Source organism: Microplitis mediator, chromosome 4 (assembly GCF_029852145.1).
Source record: "Microplitis mediator isolate UGA2020A chromosome 4, iyMicMedi2.1, whole genome shotgun sequence".
Taxonomy (NCBI): domain Eukaryota; kingdom Metazoa; phylum Arthropoda; class Insecta; order Hymenoptera; family Braconidae; genus Microplitis; species Microplitis mediator.
The window spans coordinates 4,929,191-4,951,746 of record NC_079972.1 but is presented as its reverse complement, the minus strand read 5'-3'; the positions used below and the strand labels follow the sequence as shown (position 1 = coordinate 4,951,746).

The window sequence follows — 22,556 nt, the reverse complement described above, 5'->3', positions numbered from 1 at the left end:
ATCCAGCCTTTGTATGTTTTTGCTCCTCTACGTCTCCAATTTTCAAATGTTATTGGACCAGCATAGTCAACTCCAGTGTGTGTGAATACAGATGATGGAGTGACTCGTGATACTTGTAGATGACCCATGAGTTGTTGAGCTCTATCAGCACGATGTCATGCGCATTTTATACATTTAATATAACTGAGCGTGCTGGTTGTCTACCGCCAATGATCCAGTACTTTGGTCGTTTTAATGCAAGAGTGAGTTGAGTACCACCATGCATGGTACGCTGATGAGCATCAGAGATGATGAGTTTAGTGAGTGCCGCATTCCGTGGTAGAATAGCAGGATGCTTACTTTGGTCTTGATTTGGAGCATTTTCCACCCGTCCACCTACTCGAATGATGCCGTCGGTGTCAATGAATGCAACCAATCGAGCAAATGGATGACCATGAGGCCATGGTGCGTGTTTGGAGTGCATGTTGATCTCGTTTGAAAAATGAATGCGTTGAGTTTCCATGATACAGAAGTTGAGTGCAGAAATTACTTCGTCAGAAGTAATTGGAGCCTTGAGTGATGAGTTTGGTGATTTCTTGATCATGTCACGAAGTCTAAAGCAGATTGCAGTAGCTCGTAACATACGTAGGAGTGGTATTGGCCGTTCCATGATAGGCCAATTTGATTTCAGTGATGAATTCGATGAGAACAGGGCCAGTCCAGGCCGTTCTTCTGCTTGAGCTCCTGTATCATCGATTGATGGACATTTAGGCCAGGACGATGAACTCTTGAGCAACCATGGTGGGCCAGTCCACCATAGTTGATGATCACGGAGTTGAGTAGGTGTCAACCCTCGTGTTGCGCAGTCTGCTGGATTTTGTGTGCCCGGAATGAAATTCCAGTGGCCATCTGGAAGTAGATCTTAAATATGTGACACCCTATTCCGAACAAACTCCTTCCAGCGAGACGGATGAGATTTAATCCACGTGAGTGTAATTGTTGAGTCCGTCCACAAGTATGTTGGCGTTTGAGTAAGATTTAGAGTGCTCTGGCAGTGTTTTGTGAGTTTTGCCAACATGTGAGCTGCGGTGAGTTCTAACCTTGGTATCGTTAGTCGTTTTAACGGGGCTACCTTGGTTTTGGAGCAGAGCAGCGTAACTCTGACTCCATGAGCAGGTGTGTGGACTTTGATGAACACGGCAGCTGCCATTGCCAATTGAGAGGCGTCCGAGAATCCATGGATTTCGGTGGTTGAGCACGTGGATGAATGGATCCATCTTGGAATTTTGATTTCAGAGATAAATTTGAGTTCATTTTTGAAGTTTCTCCATTTATGCCGTTGATTGGCTGCCAATGGAGTGTCCCAGCTGAGCTTTTCGAGCCAAAGCTCCTGCATGAATACCTTGGCTCGAATGATGAGTGGTGCGAGAAATCCAAGAGGATCAAAGATTTGAGCAATCTCTGATAAAATGATCTTTTTTGTAAATTTTTGAGTTGAGCATGGTGGTGAGTACGTGAAATAGAACTGATCTGAGTGTGAGGACCAGTACATGCCCAGAAGCTTGGTGCTGGAGTCTGAATCCTCGAATTCATGAGTCTTGATTGCTTCCACATGATTGATTTATTGTAATCTTGGGATGATTGCTTGCCCATTTAGCAAGAAGGAATCCGCCCGCCTTGCAGAGTGCTTTAATTTGTCAGCAACTTGTTGTAATGAGTTCATCTAACACGTGTGCGATGATGACTAAGTCGTTTGAATGCTTAGATGAGAGTTTGAGTGCGAATTGACATTTAGCTTTACCAGCATTGGATACACCGATACCAATGATTTGAATAGATGAGTGTGTGCGTTAGAGATTAAGTGAGTGCACCAAGGAATCTGAAACAAAAGATGATTCAGAACCATGGATCCAGCAATATACATACGGGATGAGTACTTAACTGATGATAAGGGCAAGTAGGCAAGTTGCGAGTGAAATTGCTAAGCGATGAGTACTAGTATGATGAATGCCGGACGTGTTTACAGACGAGTGCAGTAGATGAGTGCGTGGCTGGAGATGAGTCTGGAACAGCTGCAGCAGCATATGAAGCTGTTTTACCAGATGAACGTGGTGGTTTTGATGCCTGTTCCACCCGTTCTTGAGCACGAGCACGACTGACTAAAAAGTCATTGAGCGCTTTGAGTGATGGGTATTCAGTGGAAGCACCCATTTTGTTCTCCCAGAGCTCCCGATTGTGTGAGTCCAGTTTAGATATGATCAACTGCGTAAGCAGCGGATTCATATCTGAGTTCAATTGTACCCCGAGTGCGTTGAGTGCGTTGATTACCTCTGAAACTGTATTCAGAAGGTAATTGAGCTGCTCAGATGAGCGTGAAGTGAGCGCAGGCATGTTAAGGAGCTTGTCCAGTTGAGCACCGATGAGTAGGCGAGGGTTGTCATATCTCTCCTTGAGCTGATTCCACGCAGGTACAAATTGGTCGTCGCACATTTGTACACTGGCGAGGCTGAGTGCTGCTTGTCCTTGCAGACAGCTCTCCAGGTACTGAAGACGTTGAACTGGAGCAAGTTCTGGAGCATTGATCACCATTGAGGTGAATGAGTCCCTGAATTCAGGCCAGTTCTCGTAACGCCCATCGAACTTGGGAATTACGAGTGCTGGCAGATGCGTTGGAGCCCGGGTTGAGTGCACTACAGCTGGAACAGCAGCTGGTACTGGAATTGAGTTGATGAGTGCGATTAGTTTGCCCTTGGCGTTGATATACGACCGGTACACCAGGTCGTATACTCCGTCCTTGACGTATGAGCTCTCCAAGAATTCCTTGGTGCAGGTGAGTGCTAGTGAGTCGTGAGTAAGGTTAAATTGGTGCCATTCACCCTCGAGTAACTCAAGTCGAGACTTGAGTTGAGCCAAGCCGTCGGCAACGGTGAGCATAGCAGCCAGAGATTCCCAGTCTGAGAAGACTCTAAGCCGTGAGTGCTGGCTGATAACTTTCAGCTCGAGTGCTGGGGAAATTGTCGATTTTCTTGGAATGCGCTTGAGTTTCTGCTTAGACTGATCTCCCTCGCCGGGGTTCACAGTCTCGGTGGCGCTTGAGTCGCTGAGGACTGGAGTGTCGACGACTTTGATCACTGGAAAGAGGTGTGGGTCCGTGGGGGTACCTTCAGGGACCTCTGAGTGCTCCTGGTCCTTTGGAAGACCCTTCTTCTTCTCTTCATCCCCCATAGTGAGCTCCTTGACCTGTTGATGGGGTTATATGAGTACAGCTGCCCAATGATGATGCTACCGACACAACCAACCAACCATCCGGCTCGAAGGACCGTAAAATGTTGTAATATTAATTAAATAAAGACATGCCAGGACTGGTTGGTGGTTGGGATGTTTGAAAAATACGCATATTTAAAAATATAACAAATTCAATTTCTAGGTTTTTTTGCTTATTCAAAACTTACCCAATTTTATTGTTAAGACTGTCCTGTATATTTTTGGTTATGCAAAAGTTATATTTAAGTGAAATGACAATAATTAAGTTATAAAAAAATATAAAAACTAATTCAAACTATTAGTTACATATTATCAGTTAATATTTAAAATTCTCGAGCGCCGTTTAAATATTCAAATTTTGGGCTGAAATTCTTAGCCTAGTCATGATTTTACAAATATAAACTATTGCTGCTACGAAAAACGAAAAAATTAAGAAATAAAAATCCGAATTTCGATCATTTTTGATATTTTCAAAATTCGTGAGCGTCCTCTTGGAAATTTTTTATCGAGATAATTTTTGGAGAGGCTTCTCAAAACATCTTAAACTAACAAATTTTCATTAGAGACTCGAAAAAAAAAAATAGTCGGTTTTTTTGAGCCACCCTACTATACATATATTTGAAGCCCTTATTTATTTGTAGCAATTGGATCATTTCTTTACCACAAATAAATCACTTATTTCACGTAATTAAACTACTCAAATATATTTCATCTTTCTCACAATTAAATATTTATTTGGCCATATCCAAATATACGATATCTTTGGCTCAAATAAATCTTAGTTGGCTCAAATAAATCTTTTTTTCAGTGTAATGATCGTTAACTAACAGATATTTAATTAATACATTACGAATAAAATATATTCTACTATGTTGTGGAGTAAAGTGAACCACAGTGGTTATTTAATGCTAGTTCTTATCACTACTTACTGTAGTAAATGGTACTACAGGTTGTGTACCACAGTGTACTAGTAACTGTTACTAAACGTGTAGTTATCCTATATATTACTAGCCAGTGTAGTAAATGGAACTCCATTTGTAGTAAATTTAACTACACATTTTTTCCCGTGTACTATCAGCCTAAATATTGATGACCATCTAAGTTAATAAAAAATTAAAATATAAACGTTATAGTCTGACGCTTGTCTATGTGTAATTTGTTTAACTGGGGAAGTGATTAATTTCACACACACACACACACACATATATATATGCACACAAACACACACACACACACACACCTACGCACGGGTTCTCAGACATGTACATACGGACGGGTGCGCACACTTACCCGCACACCTGCGCACACTTACCCGCACACATGCACACGCTCGCGCGCGCTTGCACTCATACACCCACATGGACATACACACACGCGCACACTCATGTACACACACATTCTTAGTTAAGAATTTTTACAACTTTGAATGGTAATAGTTACCCTCATCGATTGTAACAATTATAATTTTTAATAATTACAATTAGCATCTTCGATAGTAACCGTTACCATCATCAATTGTAACTATTATCATTTTCAATAGTAATACTAATCACTATAACCACTGAAAAATGTTATTACCATTTTAGATAGTTAAAATTACAATTTTTGTATTGTAGATACAATAATTAATTTCTCTCCGTGTAGATATATTAATTTTTCTTTATGTAAAATCTTCAAACATTACGTAGGTAAAAACATTTTTTTTTAAATTATTTAAAAATTTTTTTTTCTAATCGATTTAAATCGTTCCTTTTAATAAGGGATGTCATATTTTTCAATAGTTGACCACAACAAATCCACTAACAGTAAAAGATTTTCTGAGAGTTACTGATTTGTAAAAAAGTCTCATCGAATCTCATAAATCTAGCGTTTTCGAGAAATAGATTTTATGAGAAATTTATGTCATTATCATCTATACCAAGTTCTCATCGGATCTCATAAGATAACAATTTCAACATGAAGAAATAAAATTTATTATAATTCTTTCAAATTTGTTAAGTAGAAATAATATAGTTAATAATCATGTAGAAACTTTTTATTTACTTGAACATTTGAATAGTAATTTAAGAGAAATTTCTTGTTAGATAAGTCTCTTAGAAACTCATAAATCAAGTAACCACATAAATATATTTTTATGAGAAATTGATGTGTATTTGGCACTGAAATTACTCATTAAATCTTTTAAAATTTTTGCATTCATTACTCTGCGGAAATGTCTTATAATATCTTTTAAATACTCTAAAATTTTTTAAGAGAATTCAACTTTAGATAAAGTCCCATTAAAATTCATAAAACTCGTAGGTGTTTTTACATAAATAGAATTGATGAGAATTTGAGAGACTTTTACGTATCAGGATATTCTGTATAAACTCTCATTGAGAGTAAAGTAGTAAATACTTATAAAAACTCATAAAGAAATTATCTATATTCAATCTTATAGAAGTTTCTGACGATTTAACTTATAGTATCTCATAACATAAAAATTCTCATTTATTCCCATGAAAATTGTATGAGATATATCGCTCAAGATAATGATCAAAATAAAAACCCATAAATTCTCATAAAGAATTTTATGAGCAAATTTTTCGTTTCTCATAGAAAATTTTGTAGCTCATAAAGTCTCATAGAAAAATATGTTTTTTTTATGAGAATCTATGAGTTTGTTTCAACAGGGCAGGACAGTCTTAAACAATAAAATTTGGTAAGTTTTTAATAAGCGAAAAAATCTACAAATTGGATTAAAAAATAAAAAAGTATGTAAATAACTTATTATTTCTATTTCTCGGGTTATATTTTCATTCATTGTCATGCAAATTGATGGTGAAAAAATCGAGAAGCTTTATTATTAATATTTAAGGGTCGCTCAAAAACGTCCAAGAGACTGCGCTCGGAAACATTCAAAATTCTTGAGCGCCGTTTAAATATTTAAATTTTGGGCTGAAATTTTCAGCATAGTCATGATTTTACAAATATAAACTATTGCTGCCACGAGAAAAAAAAAATTTTAAAATAAAAATCCGAATTTCGATCATTTTTGATGTTTTCAAAATTCGTGAGCGACCTCTTAAAAATTTTTTATCGAGCTGATTTGTGGAGAGGCTTCTTAAAACATCGTAAACCAACAAATTTTCATGCGAGATGGAAAAAAAAAATAGTCGGTTTTTTTGCGCCACCCTAATCTATATATATATCTAATATATCTAAATATATATCTAATATATATATATTGTAACATGAGAAAAATTCGACATCGACCCGTGGTTTTAAATTATTTGAAATAATAAATAATTATCCGGTGAGCGAATTCTAGTGACATCTAGAATCGAAAATCTCGACTTCGACCGAGCAAGCGATCCAACGCATGGATTGTCACGAGAGATCCGGGATAGACCCCGTACTGAACGGCCACGTTTTTTTATCTGAACAATTCGACCCGACCAAAACGAACAATTTCGATTCCGACGTATGATCGAGTTGCATTACGACATGTAAGATCAATCCGAGTTTGATCAACGAACAATTAATCGCGACCAATAATTTCGACCAACAATAACCAAGTTCGTGAACAAGTGAACAAGCCGAAGCATCGGCGCGAATCTGACCAAAGTGTACGAGTGCAATAATTAATAAAAAATGTGCAGTGCATACGTAATAATAATTAATTAAATAATTAATTACGCGTAAAAAAATATATGATCGTGCAATTTAACGTGTTACCGAAATAAAATATTATTTTATATTTTATTTTATTTCATCGAGCAATTCTGAGAATTACGGATTATCCGTGTCTCATTCGTACCGCAGTCGAGTCTTACGTTAACAATACTCTGACGTCATTCATCAAGTATTTTGTGTGAAAAATAAAATAAGTTTATTTTATTTCGACAACTGAACTGACGTCGTGTTTTGATCAAATATTATTCTACGAGAAATTTTAATTTCGTTTATATCAAGTCAAGCCGACAACGGCATTTATATTTTGTTGTAACCGATTATTTTTGTGATACCGATCAATTACTTTCTGTTTAATATACGACTCATTATTTTGTGTTAATTCTGATTAATTATTTATCTTAATCTTAAGTGCCTGACCTTTCCTCGATCCGCCACCCTGAGCCGAGTTATATTTTGATAATTGTTTTTTTTTGGTGACTATAAAATCACCTGGCGCCCAACTAATAATTTTGAACAAGGTTGCCAAAAATCGTAAGAACATAGAATATATGTATATATCCATCGCTATGCTCAAATCCCGAATATAATGAATAATTAAACAAAGAAATGTTAATAACAATCTTCCGATTAATAATACAATCATATAATACGGATCATTCAGGTAATAAATAAATTAATGTTTACACCGGGGGTGGAATTCAAGCACGTGAATTTCTTAAATGGCAACCAGCAGCTACCGGTGTCAAAAAGTGATGCACCACGGAAAAGAAATGCAAAGTACTTGCTCGGAGATGATATCTCAGCAACTCAGAATCAAACCACAAAAATGGATAATCAAACCAAATCACCCGGTGGAATTTAATTAATTATTATTGTTAATTACTTATCAATTATAAACTTATCAATTATTTTTATTTCGTAGTGGGTTCTATCACTATTTAAACTAGATTATTGAAAAAAATAAACACAAATATTACCAACTGAAAATGTAAAATGAAAAAGTAAATGTTGGTTCGCCGCGTTACTATTTGAAAATTTGAACAACTATTATTCCTGTTTTCGTTTTTCCGTGTATAGAAGTATTTATTTTTAGTTACTGTTAATCGCCTGTAGTGCAAAGAGATACCACGTATATGCAAACGTGTGCTCAGAGAAGTAATGAGTTTCTGCAGTTAATCTGTATGACTTTAGTGATTACCTGAAGGAACGCAATCGTATAAAGCACAACAACTTCCCGGAGTTTCTGATACTGCAGGTCTTATTTGAACTGGCCTTTCATCTTGTTTACATTTGTGCGGTGGACATGGTGATACACATTTACATCCATTATCTTCGTTTGATACACTGTCTTCCGGACATTTTGATCCATTAATACCTAAAACATTTAAATACGAAACTTTCTTTTATTGCCATGTCATTTTAAAAAATTTTTTTTTTTCTAAATACAAATACTTTTTCCTTTGATATGTGTTTTGATTATAATTATATATAAATTTGATCGGTAGGATCAGGATTGGAAATATTTCAAGGAAATTCGCAGACCATTTCCACGTACAAGCGATTAACATAAATATACGTCTTGATCACTATCGGTAAAATAAGAATCACAATTCAAACCTGGCGGCTAAGTGAACGTCGATAGAATCTTAATGTAATAGTGTTCACGTCAAGATTTAGTATTATGTAACATGCAAATTCACCCACCATAATTTAAGAATTGATCTCGCCGCGATTTTTAAGTATATATACATATATATTATATATATTAGGGTGCTCCAAAAAAAAAATCGATATTTTTTTTCTCTCGACCGTTGTATAAAAAGTTTCCATACATCGAAAAAAAAACCTGTCAGAAAGACGATTTTTTATTTCAATTGTAAAAGGTCACGCTCGCTGCTTGAACTTCCCATGCTAATAGCATGGGAATTTTATTTTTTTCATAAATAATGTTATAGCTTCATTTGAAATCTCTAGTAGAAATAATCGAGGGCCGTCTAGATTTTAAACTAGGCCCTCGCTAGCAATATCAAGGCAAAACTAGAAATCGCGCCACCTACAACTTATGCGTAAGTATTGCTTGAACCAATATCCGTGTACGCTAGTATGTGTGTATTTTATTGAATACAGTGAATAACCTATTAGAAGAATGAAAATTATGTTTATAAATATGAGGAGCAGTTGAAAAAATAATAAAGTGTAAATTAATTGTGTAATTATGTAGTTAAAATCTTAGTGTATAAATAAATAATGAATTTTAATAATGGATGCAATCAAAAGACTTGTCACAATAACCAAACTCCAACTTTGGGCAATAAACTCCAATATTGCAGATTGTCATTCAGATAATTTGTTAAAAATATGAAAATCTAGTGTACTTCCTTAATAGTTATTATAAAACAGTTCTTAAAGATTATAACATTATGAAATGCTTGTATGAATTTTTTAAATCGAAAAGTTTAGGTTCTCCTTCAGAGATTTTGAATGCTGTGGGAGTTGTTTTAACAAATTCGAAAGACTGTGATCGAGGTAGCAAAATACGTGATACCAATTCCTTAGATATTGATGTGTTTGAATATTAAAAAATAAATGAATAATATTGTATTGTCTTCCATAATATTCTTTTTATGAAAAAGTTTGAATAGAAGAATGTTAAATTCATTCAGATTATTAATAATTATTATACACTGGTCACAGAAATTAAGGGATAGAAAAAAAATCCGAAATTTTTAGGTGATTTTCAACATGCTGTAACTCGGTGAAAAATGGTCGTATAAAAAAAATAAAAAAAGCAAATTGTAGCCTCAAGTTTCTAGTTTTCAGATCTGGAGCTCAAAATTTTTTATCATGTACAGTTCCGGAGTACTCATAAGAAAACCAACGAAAAAAAAATTTCCAAAATTTTTGCTGGTCTTTCAATACCTCTATGGGCGACAGTAAATTTTTTTAAATAATCCGACTATCTGACTTTTCTCGGAAATTTTATGCCCTTTAATTTGGTGGCCTTAAAAAGTCTCTACGACGATTTGGCGCCGAGTTATCATTGATCAAAGCAAAAAAGTCCATTTTGGCTTTGATAATCAATAACTCCGGATGTATTGGTCGTACAGAGAATAGAAGCAGGGTTTTGAAAACTGGAAAACATTCTCTATAAGGCAAAATTAGTGGCATTTGATAGAAAAATTTTTTTTAAAGCGATATTGTTTGGTAAAAAACAGGTCAAAATTCACAAATTTAAGGATATTTGGAAATCTTGCTATAACTTTGGATATAACGGATAAACAAAGGATATCTTCGACTTTTTTTCAACCTTTAAGTGTCCTGAAAAAACCCTGAAAATTTCAAATCGCTGCGATTTTTCTTTCTTAGTGCCCCGAAGCTTTAAATTTATCGATTTTGTCAAAAATCACCATAATTGGTAGTTTCTCGGTTTTTGTTCATTTTTTCGATTTGAAAATGGTTTTTTTACCGATAATCTCCATTTCTTTGATCAAAAAGATCGATAATCGAAAAAAATTGAGAAAAAAAAAATTTTTTAAAAAAATTTTTTTTTTTTCAAAATTTTTTTTTTCAAAAATTTTTTTTTTTCGAAATTTTTTTTTTGTTGTATCTGCAATGATTTATCATTGTCAAAAAAAATTCCTAAAATTTTTTTGACCGCCGGCATTAGAGTTACCCAAAGGGTATGTTTGTTAAGTTGACATTTGAAGCAGATGCAGTTACAGTGGTAAAAAAAATTTTAGGAATTTTTTTTAACAATGATAAATCATTGCAGATACAACAAAAAAAAAATTTTGAAAAAAAAAAATTTTTGAAGAAAAAAATTTTGAAAAAAAAAAAATTTTTTTTCAAAATTTTTTTTTTTCAATTTTTTTCGATTATCGATCTTTTTGATCAAAGAAATGGAGATTATCGGTAAAAAAACCATTTTCAAATCGAAAAAATGAACAAAAACCGAGAAACTACCAATTATGGTGATTTTTGACAAAATCGATAAATTTAAAGCTTCGGGGCACTAAGAAAGAAAAATCGCAGCGATTTAAAATTTTCAGGGTTTTTTCAGGACACTTAAAGGTTGAAAAAAAGTCGAAGATATCCTTTGTTTATCCGTTATATCCAAAGTTATAGCAAGATTTCCAAATATCCTTAAATTTGTGAATTTTGACCTGTTTTTTACCAAACAATATCGCTTTAAAAAAAATTTTTCTATCAAATGCCACTAATTTTGCCTTATAGAGAATGTTTTCCAGTTTTCAAAACCCTGCTTCTATTCTCTGTACGACCAATACATCCGGAGTTATTGATTATCAAAGCCAAAATGGACTTTTTTGCTTTGATCAATGATAACTCGGCGCCAAATCGTCGTAGAGACTTTTTAAGGCCACCAAATTAAAGGGTATAAAATTTCCGAGAAAAGTCAGATAGTCGGATTATTCAAAAAAATTTACTGTCGCCCATAGAGGTATTGAAAGACCAGCAAAAATTTTGGAAATTTTTTTTTCGTTGGTTTTCTTATGATTACTCCGGAACCGTACATGATAAAAAATTTTGAGGTCCAGATCTGAAAACTAGAAACTTGAGGCTACAATTTGCTTTTTTTATTTTTTTTATACGACTATTTTTCACCGAGTTAAGGCATGTTGAAAATCACCTAAAAATTTCGGATTTTTTTTCTATCCCTTAATTTCTGTGACCAGTGTATTTAAAAGTAGTGTTACGTTCTGGCTTTAATTACATATAAATAAAATTTTCAGAAATTTTTCTAACTTCCCGCTAAAAAAATTGTAAATTTTAAAAAATTCGGGAACTTATAGTTTTCACCCCGATTTTCGAAAATCGAGTTTTCATCAGATGTCGGTGTTTTGAGGTCCTAGGAAGCTATTCTGACTATTTTCAGAAAGATGTCCGAGTATCTGTATGTAAGCGCGCGCGCGCGTGTGTGTGTGTGTATGTGTGTGTGTGTGTGTGTGTGTGTGTGTGTGTGTGTGTAAACTCTTCATATCTTTTTAATTAATGGACTGATTGAGATGGTTAAGGTTGCAATGGAGAGAGTTCGTTGGCTGTCAACTTTTCTGAAAATTTCAAATCGATCGATGAAATGGACTCTAAGATATAGAAGAAATACAGAAAAAAAAAAATTTTTTTTTCAATTTTTTTGAAATTTTTCAGAAATAGCTCAATCGATCGATTTCAAAATTCGTTCAGCTCTAGAATTTAATAAAACGCGTCGATTGCTGCCTTAACCATCTCAATCGGTTTATTCGTTCGAGATATCGATCGAGAACGAAATGATGGAAAACGGTTTTCTTCGATTATCTTTGAAGTGACTTATCCGATCAATTCCAAAATCTGATCAGTTCTAGAACCCAGTAATACGCGTCGATTGCCACCTTAACCGTCTCAATCGATCAATTCGTTTGAGAGATATCGTTGGAGAAAAAATGGTAAAAATGATTTTTGTCGAAAACAACGGCATTTAAAAGTATTTTCAAGCCGAAGAGCTCGAAAATGTATTCACAACAATGTTTTCGAGCTCCTAGAGAGTGGAAAGTTTTAGAGCTGGCTTGCAGGGACAACTGATAGACAGATTTATTTTTAAGTCTCGAATTATTTATTTACCACGGTGGTCAAATAAACGGTTTGACGCTTCTTGGAATAATTAATAAATCGATAAATCTTTACTTTGTTGGTGAGATTATTTCTTTTCACCGCCAACCATGTAACGGAAATCTCATGTGATAAGAGAATCGCCGTGGCTCGCGCATGGTCTGAACAGATGAAAATGTATGAGATCCGGGCTACATCGATTCTCTCATAGGAAAGCTGAGATGCAACGTTACTTTTTTGATGAATGTATTTAATCGAAGCACAGCAGAGTTACTCAGTTGATCGCCAGATCTCAAAGAGCACGAATCTCTGTACTAAACTGTGTTACGATGTGGGATCGTACGCCGCCGTTTGAACTCGGGTAGTGATTGTCACGTGCTCCAAATATGGCGTTGCCGCCTATATAAGCACGTGCAACCAATACCCGATGCTTTTTGTACTTCCGGCCTTTGCTTCAAGTAATACTCGCAGTATAAATCACAGTAGCTATTTGTCTTACTTGCTTTGCTGCCACCGCGTAATAGTCAGAGTTAATTGACGTTATAGTTGGTTACAATTAGTTAACCAGGCCAATCAACCAGTGTAATTATTACATTTAGTTAATAATTACAATAACCAGTTAGTGTTATACTCGTACGGTGAAATTATCCGATCATTTGGAGTAATTTGAGTAGTAAGCCCTGTGCAGTTAGCCACAATAACATTGATATCGCACGCAGTTAGTTGTGAGATTATCAGTATTGTACCAGTGTGTTTGTGTGTGGCTAGTTTGATAAATATTAGTTAAATAAATAATTATCCAAACTAATAAACTGAACCAGTGTTGAGTGAATTCGCCTAACCCAGTCCACGCTCCTATAAGTTAAATATAAGAGTAGCAGCACCAGGTCAACCACGGGTCCAAGGAGGAGATTTCTGCGGATCAACCACGCCAGTTCACGACCATCAAGAACCTCTACACCGAACATTGAGATTAGGCTAAGTACCTAGGATTAGTTTAATCTTGTAAGGCCAGTTCGGGTAAATATTTTAAGAAAGACGAGTCTCAATTTTGAGTTTAGCTGGGTGAACTCGCGAAAGCTATATCCAACATCTAAAATATAGTTTGTACGTAAACCCAACGTTACAACTGACTGATTCTCCTGTCTCCAGGTTCAGGGAAATATAACCATAAAGGCCATGGGATGATAAGAATTCCGAATCGGCCTCAGAAAGGTATCGGGCTCATGATTTCAGGAAATATTGGTACTCATAAGATACTTTGATGCTGCCAGTTTTAGATCGTTATCTATTACCGTTTCGGAATGAATCGAAAAATACTGAAAATCAGTAAAAATTTGTCACGTAGCGATTCAAACGTGAATCGATGCGCGCGCTTTCCCATCTCACCGTGTATTTAACAACACCTAGCTAATAAAGCGCATTTATTTATTATAATATATTATTATTTAAGTATTTATATTATTTTTATTAATTATTAATTATGATTTATTCAGAAATTATTGATATTATTGTTTATTATGTTTGTGTTATGATAATTATTTTGAATTTTATGTATTTAATCAATATTTTCATTTCAGTTAGTAGCACACGTGCGCGTATATATTGTATAAAAATATCGACCGAAGGGAGAGTAAGTCGATAAAGTAGGGATAAAAATCAATGTATCCCTCCCGCTACGTGGTGCACTGAAATAATTATTATTTTATTGTTTAAAGGTTTAATTATTATTATGTTTATAAATATTGATGAATAATATTATTTAATTTATTATTATCATATAACTCAGGTCGGGTAATATATTTAAATATTTTATTTTAATTGATAATTTCGGGTCCGAGGTCATTAGAGGGAATAACACGTGAGTGATACTCATCCCTCGGAAAACCGTCACGTGAAAATTGATTAGAGAGGACCGGGCTATTGTAAAGGTAAGACGTGTTGTTATCCGCGATTTTTAAGTGGGATTATTCTGGCCGTTGCCGTAATAAAAGTAATTAAAATATTAAAGAAAGTCAATTTGGTGATAATTAACTTTGTTATGTTATATTAAAAGAATATTGTTTATTGCTGATAGGCTCCAGAAGTAAATTATTATCGACGCCGATAAGTCAATTGTATTATAATTTGTTGCATCGGCTACCGCTGGACCCTCGATAGAGTTTATCGCGATATTTAATTGTTTAATAATTGAACCTGAGTTATTGTTGTAATAATAAGTTGAGTATATTCGGCGTATGTCCCAAAGTTTGGTATACGTGCGTAGACGCGTCGAATAAATTCCTTAGTGGATTATAGACAAGGATAGCGTATTTGACTCCTTGTCTTACAATACACTGAGAGAAAAAAAAAATTTCCGAAGTATAAATACTTGATTCAAGTATATTATTTGGTTGTATAGTACCGAGTAAATATTTTCTTCATCACAGTGAAAGTGCTGATTTATTTTGTCCATATAACATATTCTAGTCAACTATTATGAACACTTCAATTAAAATAATAAAAACTTGAGTTCAAAAATTTACGTAACTTAATGCAAATGATATGTACTGAAATACAGTAAATATTTGTTTGCTCCTAGTATTTTATTATGTGTTCGACAAGCTATTACACACTTGATTTAAGCTGTAAAAAATACTTGATTCTAGCAATTCATTTGTTCGTATAATACCGAGTAATCAGATTATTTCATTTAAGAGAATAATCTATTCAATTTATTTATACTAATGACTTAAACTAACCACCACTAATGCTGGAATTAAAACAATAGAAACTCAAATCAAGAAAATTTTGAAACTTAATGCAAATGACATATACTGAAATACAGTAAATATTTGTTTGCTCCTAGTATTTTATTATGTGTTCGACAAGCTATTACATACTTGACTTAAGCTGCAAAAAATACTTGATTATAGCAATCAATTTGTTCATATAGTACCGAGTACTTAGATTATTTCATTTAAGAAAATAATCTATTCAATTTATTTATTGTAACGACTTAAACTAACCACCACGAATGCTGGAATTAAAACAATAGAAACTCAAATCAAGAAAATTTTGAAACTTAATGCAAATGACATAAACTGAAATACAGTAAATATTTGTTTGCTCTTAGTATTTTACGATGTGTATATCAAGCCATTACATACCTGATTTAAGCTGCAACAATCGCTTGATTCTAGCAATCCGTTTGTTTAGATAGTACCGAGTATTTACATTATTCTTTTAAAATTAACAATTTAATTAGTTTATTCATAGTAATAATTACAACCAACTATCGCGAGAACTTAAATATAAACATATGACAGAGTATTTAGCTTGCCAAGTCTGGTCGCACCTAAGTATTATAGTTGAATATTAGGGCGCCACTGGAAGATGGACTCGGCCTTCCAGAACCGGATGTTAATGTAATTTTATTATATGCTCAGGGTCGTTCGTAAATTTTATAATTTTGTGAGAGAGGAGAGGAATGATGAACAGGCTGAAATAAATTTTATTTAAACTTTGCTTCCAATTTTAATTTGTAACGGGGTAAAAATTTAAATTTACAACTTTAAATCAACCTGATTTCCTGCGGTTGATTAATTACCCAGAGTACCCCATATACGTTACTATTTTATCGACTTGTCGCCGGGCGCGCTAATTTAAGGGGCTCGTACCCAAGACCCAATAAGGAAATAAGTTGGAGTGGTGGATTTTCCGATAAGGGCCGAATGATCGCGAACTTAGATTTGATAAGGGAGTGCACGAAGGGAAGACGAACACAGTCGGACGGACCGGCAGAAGACACGGACAAGTGACCACACGTGAACAACAAGAGAAGTTGGAGGAAAGAACGTGGTCAATGGAAATCGGCAGGAAGGCTGGAAAGGAATAAAGGACGCCACGACCATTTTGGGAAGAAAAATTATACAGAGGTAAATAAATCGTCGGCAAGTGGCCACAAATTATTAATTAACTAATTGAAAATTAATAATTGAATTAATTCGTGAGCAGTCGCCATTTCCGAATTGATTATATTAAAATATAAATTGTCGGCAAGAAGAACAGAATTCTAAATAAATTTACACGTAGTCGGTCTGATAAATTCTCGGCAAGAAGGCCAGAATTTCTTAAACATCAATTATAAATTAAAAAGTTTAATTTCTCGGCAGGAGGGCCAGAAATTATAAATAATAAATCTAGCCATTAAAGAATTGTTATATAATAAATTAATCAATTTTATTTAATAAGAAAAATATAAAAATACAAAATTTACAAAACTGAAAATTAAAGGAAAATTAAAAGTGCAGTGAAATTATTGATAAAAGAATAAGGATATAAGTAATTAAATTTATTAGTAATGGAAATCAGTTCTTGTTGTAAAATTCGGCTATTAACGTAAAAACTAGTTGTAAATGAATTAAGGAAGATAGCGTCAGTCGTTGGCGTCAGTTTTTCAGCGTCACAAACTTCTTCACTCAAAAACTGATGTTTGAAAAACTGAAAGTATATAAAATTGTCGTGTTGATAAAGTGTCGTTATAAAATTGTAGAATCATTAAATGTATAACATTAAAAATTCCGGATAGAAATTTAGTCCAGTGGACACATAAATAAAATTGAAATTAAATAAAATGGTGCGTGAAATTAATCGGGAAAATAATACATTGTAAACGTGTGTGTGAGTGTGAATAAGTCCTGGGGACTCGAGTATTAAACGTGTGTGTGTGTGTGTGTGTGTGTGTGCGTAAAATTAAATTATTCCAGGGGAATAATCTTTTAAAATAATAGATCCAGGGGATCTGGCAAGTTGCCAATTTATTTTAATAACATTTGATCCAGGGGATCAGGCCGGTGGCCAATTAATCGTAAAAGTCCAGGGGACTTAATTTTATTTTATATGATCTAGGGGATCAGGCCGGTGGCCATTTCGTATAAAAGTCCAGGGGACTCATTCGTTCGTCGTAATTAATAAAAGATCCAGGGGATCAGGCCGGTGGCCGTTTCGTGTAAAAGTCCAGGGGACTCGTTCGTATAATTAATAAAAGTCCGGTGGACAAAATTTTAGTTTATTAGTTGTTAAGAATAAAAGTCCGGTGGACAAACGTGTTAAAAATAGTTATAAGTAAAATAAAAGCCCGGTGGGCATAATTGTGATTCGGTAAATAAAATCTAAAATTATATCGATTAAAATTGTGTGTAAAAATTAATTTAATCCCTCAATCTCCTCACTCTTATATATTTCAACGACCCTGATTTATAAAATTAAACATCTCCGGTTCTGGAAGGCCGAGTCTTATCTTCCAGTGGCGCCCTTATTAAGATCAATTAATAAAGGGGCCAAACTTGGCAAGGTTGAGATATACCCTGTTATAAATTATTATAAGCACCTTGCTTTTATATTTATTTTCCCTTAATACAACTATAACCTTATGACAAACTAAATACTTATGACAAACTAATTTTCTCGTCCCCTGGACGGTTATCTTAGGACAAACTAATATTTTCTCGTCCCCTGGACGGTTTACTTATGACAAACTAAATTTTTCCTCGTCCCCTGGACGGAATCTTATGACAAACTAAATTGCGTCCCCTGGACGTTAAACCTTAATTAACCTTTAATAAATTCGTCCCCTGGACGTTAACCAAAATTTTCCTTAAAAACGAAACTAAACATCCCCTGGATGTATAACTAAATTAATCTTAACATGTCCACCGGACCTAAATCACAGACACAGTTTTCTTTATTCTAAATTGACTCTATAAATTAATTGACTCTACTCATTAACTTTTACTTTAATTTTACAACTCCCGATTTCAATTAATTAATTAATTTTTGTTGAATATAATTTATTAATTAATTAATTTTAACGCTTATAATTTTTCACTTTTAATTTTGTCATTTAACCATTCACTTTCTTTTTCAATTTATCCATTAATTAATTTATTGTAATTTTCCACGTATAGAATTCTACTATTTTTATTCACCACAATTAATATTTATCAATAACTTTTAATTTATAATTTCCTCACTTATAATTTTCACAACTAAATTTAATTCACTCACAAAATAATCCGTTTTTCAGTTTGACTCAATATTTAATTTACCCAAAATTCTAGCGTCCTTTTTAACTTTTAATTATTTAATTATTTATTTAATTCTTACTAAATTTAATTATCACTAAGTAACGACTAGAATTTATTTACAAATTGACTAGAAATTCGGCCATAGAGTTGGCGTCACTCAGGTCCTGAATTTTACCGACGGATTCGAGTAAATTGAAATTAATTATAAATTAATCCAGCCACTGGAATAAATTCCGGCCTCAATTAATTTATTGACGTTATATTATATTTTATCCAATTAATGTTACGCGGAAAATTATTTTATTTCGGCCAAAGGACCTGAAATAAATAATTTTGAGTTACAGACACAATTTAGTGAACGAACGGCACGACAACTTTTTGAGAAACACGAGACGCGTAATTGTAATGGCTAACGGCCTTCCAATTTGAAATGATTATAATTTAACCGACGGAAAGATATTAAGTAATTTAATTATAATTAAATTTGGCCATTGGAACAAAAATTCCGGCCAAATTAAAATTATAATTTTACCTCCAGAACTTTATTACAGTAACTGATGATGTTATTACTGCTGCTCCCTGGATGTCGGTGTAATTTTTCCTCGGTGAACGGAATTTTATCTGGTCTCGTGTTGTCTCTGGCCTCTCTCTCTCTCACTCTCTTTATTTATTATAATTATTGATACACTGGCTAACCTGTCAATGACCAGTGCGTATAAGTAATTGATTTCAAGATTTATACAATTGGAATTTATCGGCCAAAGGTCCAGATAATATTTTATTTAATTAACTATCGCTTCGTTCCACGTGAAGCAGACTTAAACGTCTATAATTACCTTGATTAATTAGCGTCCTGCCGTTGTCGTTGTCTGAACAAAAACTAATGATTCCATGTTCCGCAGTCCTTTTTATATTATCATTCCCTCTATTCTGGTTCACTCCCGAAAACTTAGACTAGGGGAGTGGCAAATGTTCGGGTCTTAGCGATCATGCGACACCCGGTGACAAGTCGCAACCCTAACTCGCAACTTACGAGGTCATTGACCGGTTAACGGCGGGAATAATATTCAAATTCAAATTTATGTTTTTTCACCAAAGTGCATAATGTACCCTGTTACAAACATTAATATCTTAGATCAAAAACTTATTTTAGTTTTAACAAGTAATATTTGCAGACCTTAAATAAATAGTTATATACTTTTAATTTTTAAGTATGGTTTACTGAAAAAAAAAAAAAACTGTATTCAAGTCTCTGCGTGTTTGTATCCACCCAAGAAAATTATTTGTTTAATCTTAGTAAAAATTTACTCTAAACAAGAATATTTTCTTAAAATAAGTATACAAATTCTTAAATCAAGAAAATATTACTTGGTTGGAGTATATTTTTACTATGATTAAACAAATATTTACTCGGGAGGATACAAACACGTCATACAAAATATTCAATTTTAGAGAATCGCTTGAACGAATGATAATAAATTAGCAAATTCTTGAGTGCGAAGATAAACACTTGTTCAACTTTAGTAAAAATTAAAAATAATGATGATATACATGTTTAATAAATATATTATCAATAAATAAATCAATAAATAAATAAACTTGAAAATATTTATTTGTACGATTTTATTTCAAGAATTTAGCTTATAACAATATTAGTCATTAGCAATGAAATATTTGTTACCGAATAATAGATGTAAAAAATAACAATTATAATTTTCTAAATTTTTATATGCTATCAAATCCCATAGCTGTAGCTGCTCAACTTCAAAAGCTTGAAGATGATCAGAAAAATTTTTTGTCGCTAATTTTATTACTACAAAAAATACTTCATCCAATTTATCTATCAAAATATATTTGATGCAATAAAATATAGGTAAGCCTAATTTTACCTCAGGCCCTATTTTGATGATAGAATTTTCTTTGTATTTTGTACCGTTTATGCTGACCCACGATTTATAAAGTGTATAATCTTCAATATTTTTAATAATAGCTTCAAAATAAATGAAGTTTTCCAATTCGTTTACTTTTTTATAAATTTTAGGACCAACTGATAAACGTTTAGAAAATCCTTCATTAACTATGCAACGATAACATTGCTGAAGTTGAATTTTCATTGCTACTGTGTGTGAGGGATTTACACGTGAAGTTACGTTTCTAGCTGCGGTTGTTACATTTTTGTGTTTTGCTTCGAATCGGAATGCTGAAAAATATTTAGTAGGTCCAAATCTACGTATAATACGCGGATAGTGCAGTAGATTATGATACTTCGGTTTCAGTTTTTCGTTGAATTGTTTTATGTATAATCGGTGATGTTCAGATAATGTTCTTTTCAATTCTTTACAGGATTCTCCACTAACGACAGGTGCCATTATCAAGCACATGATTTTCCGCAATAAAATATAGAACTTCCATGTTTTATTTTTTTTCGGGACTAGATCACTCACAAGAAGTGGAAAATAGTGAACAAAAAATGACATTTCAGCCGCTGATAACACAAGATATTTATTTTTAATTGCACTAGCTGGTATTTGAGGAGGAGCATTCAATTCTGAATAATCAATACCAAAAAAATTTAACCTTAAATTTTAGATAGAAATAAAAAATTTTTTTTTTCTTTTTTTTTTGATCATGTTGTACCCCCAAAATTATAGTAGCTGAAAATCTGTAAAAATTCTGAGGAGCAGCTGCTGATATAAGGATAAAGTCTACAGAGTTTCAAATTTTTCGAACAATTACTTTAGCCGGAATAAAAAATTAATTGTTCAATGCCAAAAACCCCGTGTTATTTAAATGGGAAACTTATATTGCTGTGCGGCACGGGTTAAAATTGAGATAGAGATCTGAAACTTTGAGGATATTTTTTTTCATTTATTTCGAACCACATAAGTCTCTGGGAGCATAAAAATTCAAAAATGTCTAAAATAAAGACCACCCTAATGTATATATATATATATATATATATATATATATATATATATATATATATATATATATATATATATATATATATATATTGTAACGAATGTGAAACTGATCTTTTAAATATTTGAATAGCTAGAAAACAAATGCCTTCTTCTCTTGTTTTATAGATGCGCGATTATAGTCAGTCAGTCTTATTTTGACAGTTAAACAGCAAACATTGTATCTCAATAAACTATGTATTTCTCTTGCTTTCTTTTACTGCTGTTAATTGTGGTGTTATTATTTCTAATATAAGTGTGTTGTCATTGTAGTGTATAAGTGATATTAATTTAAGATACCAACCACCACAATTTGGTGTCAGAAGTGCGTGAGTGAGTGAAGTGACATATTTAAAAAAAAAAAATATTAATAATTATGCCGCGACAAACAAGACGAACAATTTCCGATGATGTCTCGGATATCATCGAGGACGCTCGGGACAATAAATTACGGAACGAGCTTGACAACAAGCTAGAAGATTTCCGCGAGCAAATTACATGTTATTTAGAGAAGAAAAGTGAAGAAGATAAAAAGAAGAGAGAGGAGGATGAGAAGAGGTTCGACAGCCTGGAATCCAAATTCTCCAGGATGGAAGATTTCCTCAGCAGGATCGCGGATAAATTAGAAGATACACCAAAAGGAAACAAATCCGGTGATGTACCCCTTACTAGTAATAATAATAATAATAATAGTCGCGACTCAACATTCGATGCGGTTCCTCCTCGGAACATTAATGTTGAAGCGGAGGTCCATGCCGACGCGGAAATAAATAAAAATTTAGAAAATAAATCGGGCGAAAAATTTGATAAAAATAAACCGAAAATAATCGCGACATCAAACCCATCATTTGTTTTTAGACCAATTGACTCAATTGAACCAGACACATTTGATGATTCTGTGTCTGCTGATAGATATTTAAAACATTTTGAAACCGTTTCAAATCACAACGGATGGTCGGAACAAATTAAAGCGTCATACTTAGGAGCTTCATTGAGAGGAAAAGCT

The 22,556-nt window shown here is 33.4% G+C and overlaps 1 protein-coding gene across 2 annotated transcripts in view; it reads right to left on the bottom strand.

Annotated features, from left to right (window-relative positions):
* LOC130667141 (cysteine-rich motor neuron 1 protein-like) overlaps positions 1-22,556 on the bottom strand; it is a 386,893-nt gene that overhangs the window by 60,436 nt on the left and 303,901 nt on the right. For both annotated transcript variants that reach the window (XM_057468631.1, XM_057468632.1), the window contains one exon: positions 8,117-8,293. In XM_057468631.1, the coding sequence (XP_057324614.1) occupies positions 8,117-8,293 (177 nt within the window). The remainder of the gene's footprint in view (positions 1-8,116; positions 8,294-22,556) is intronic.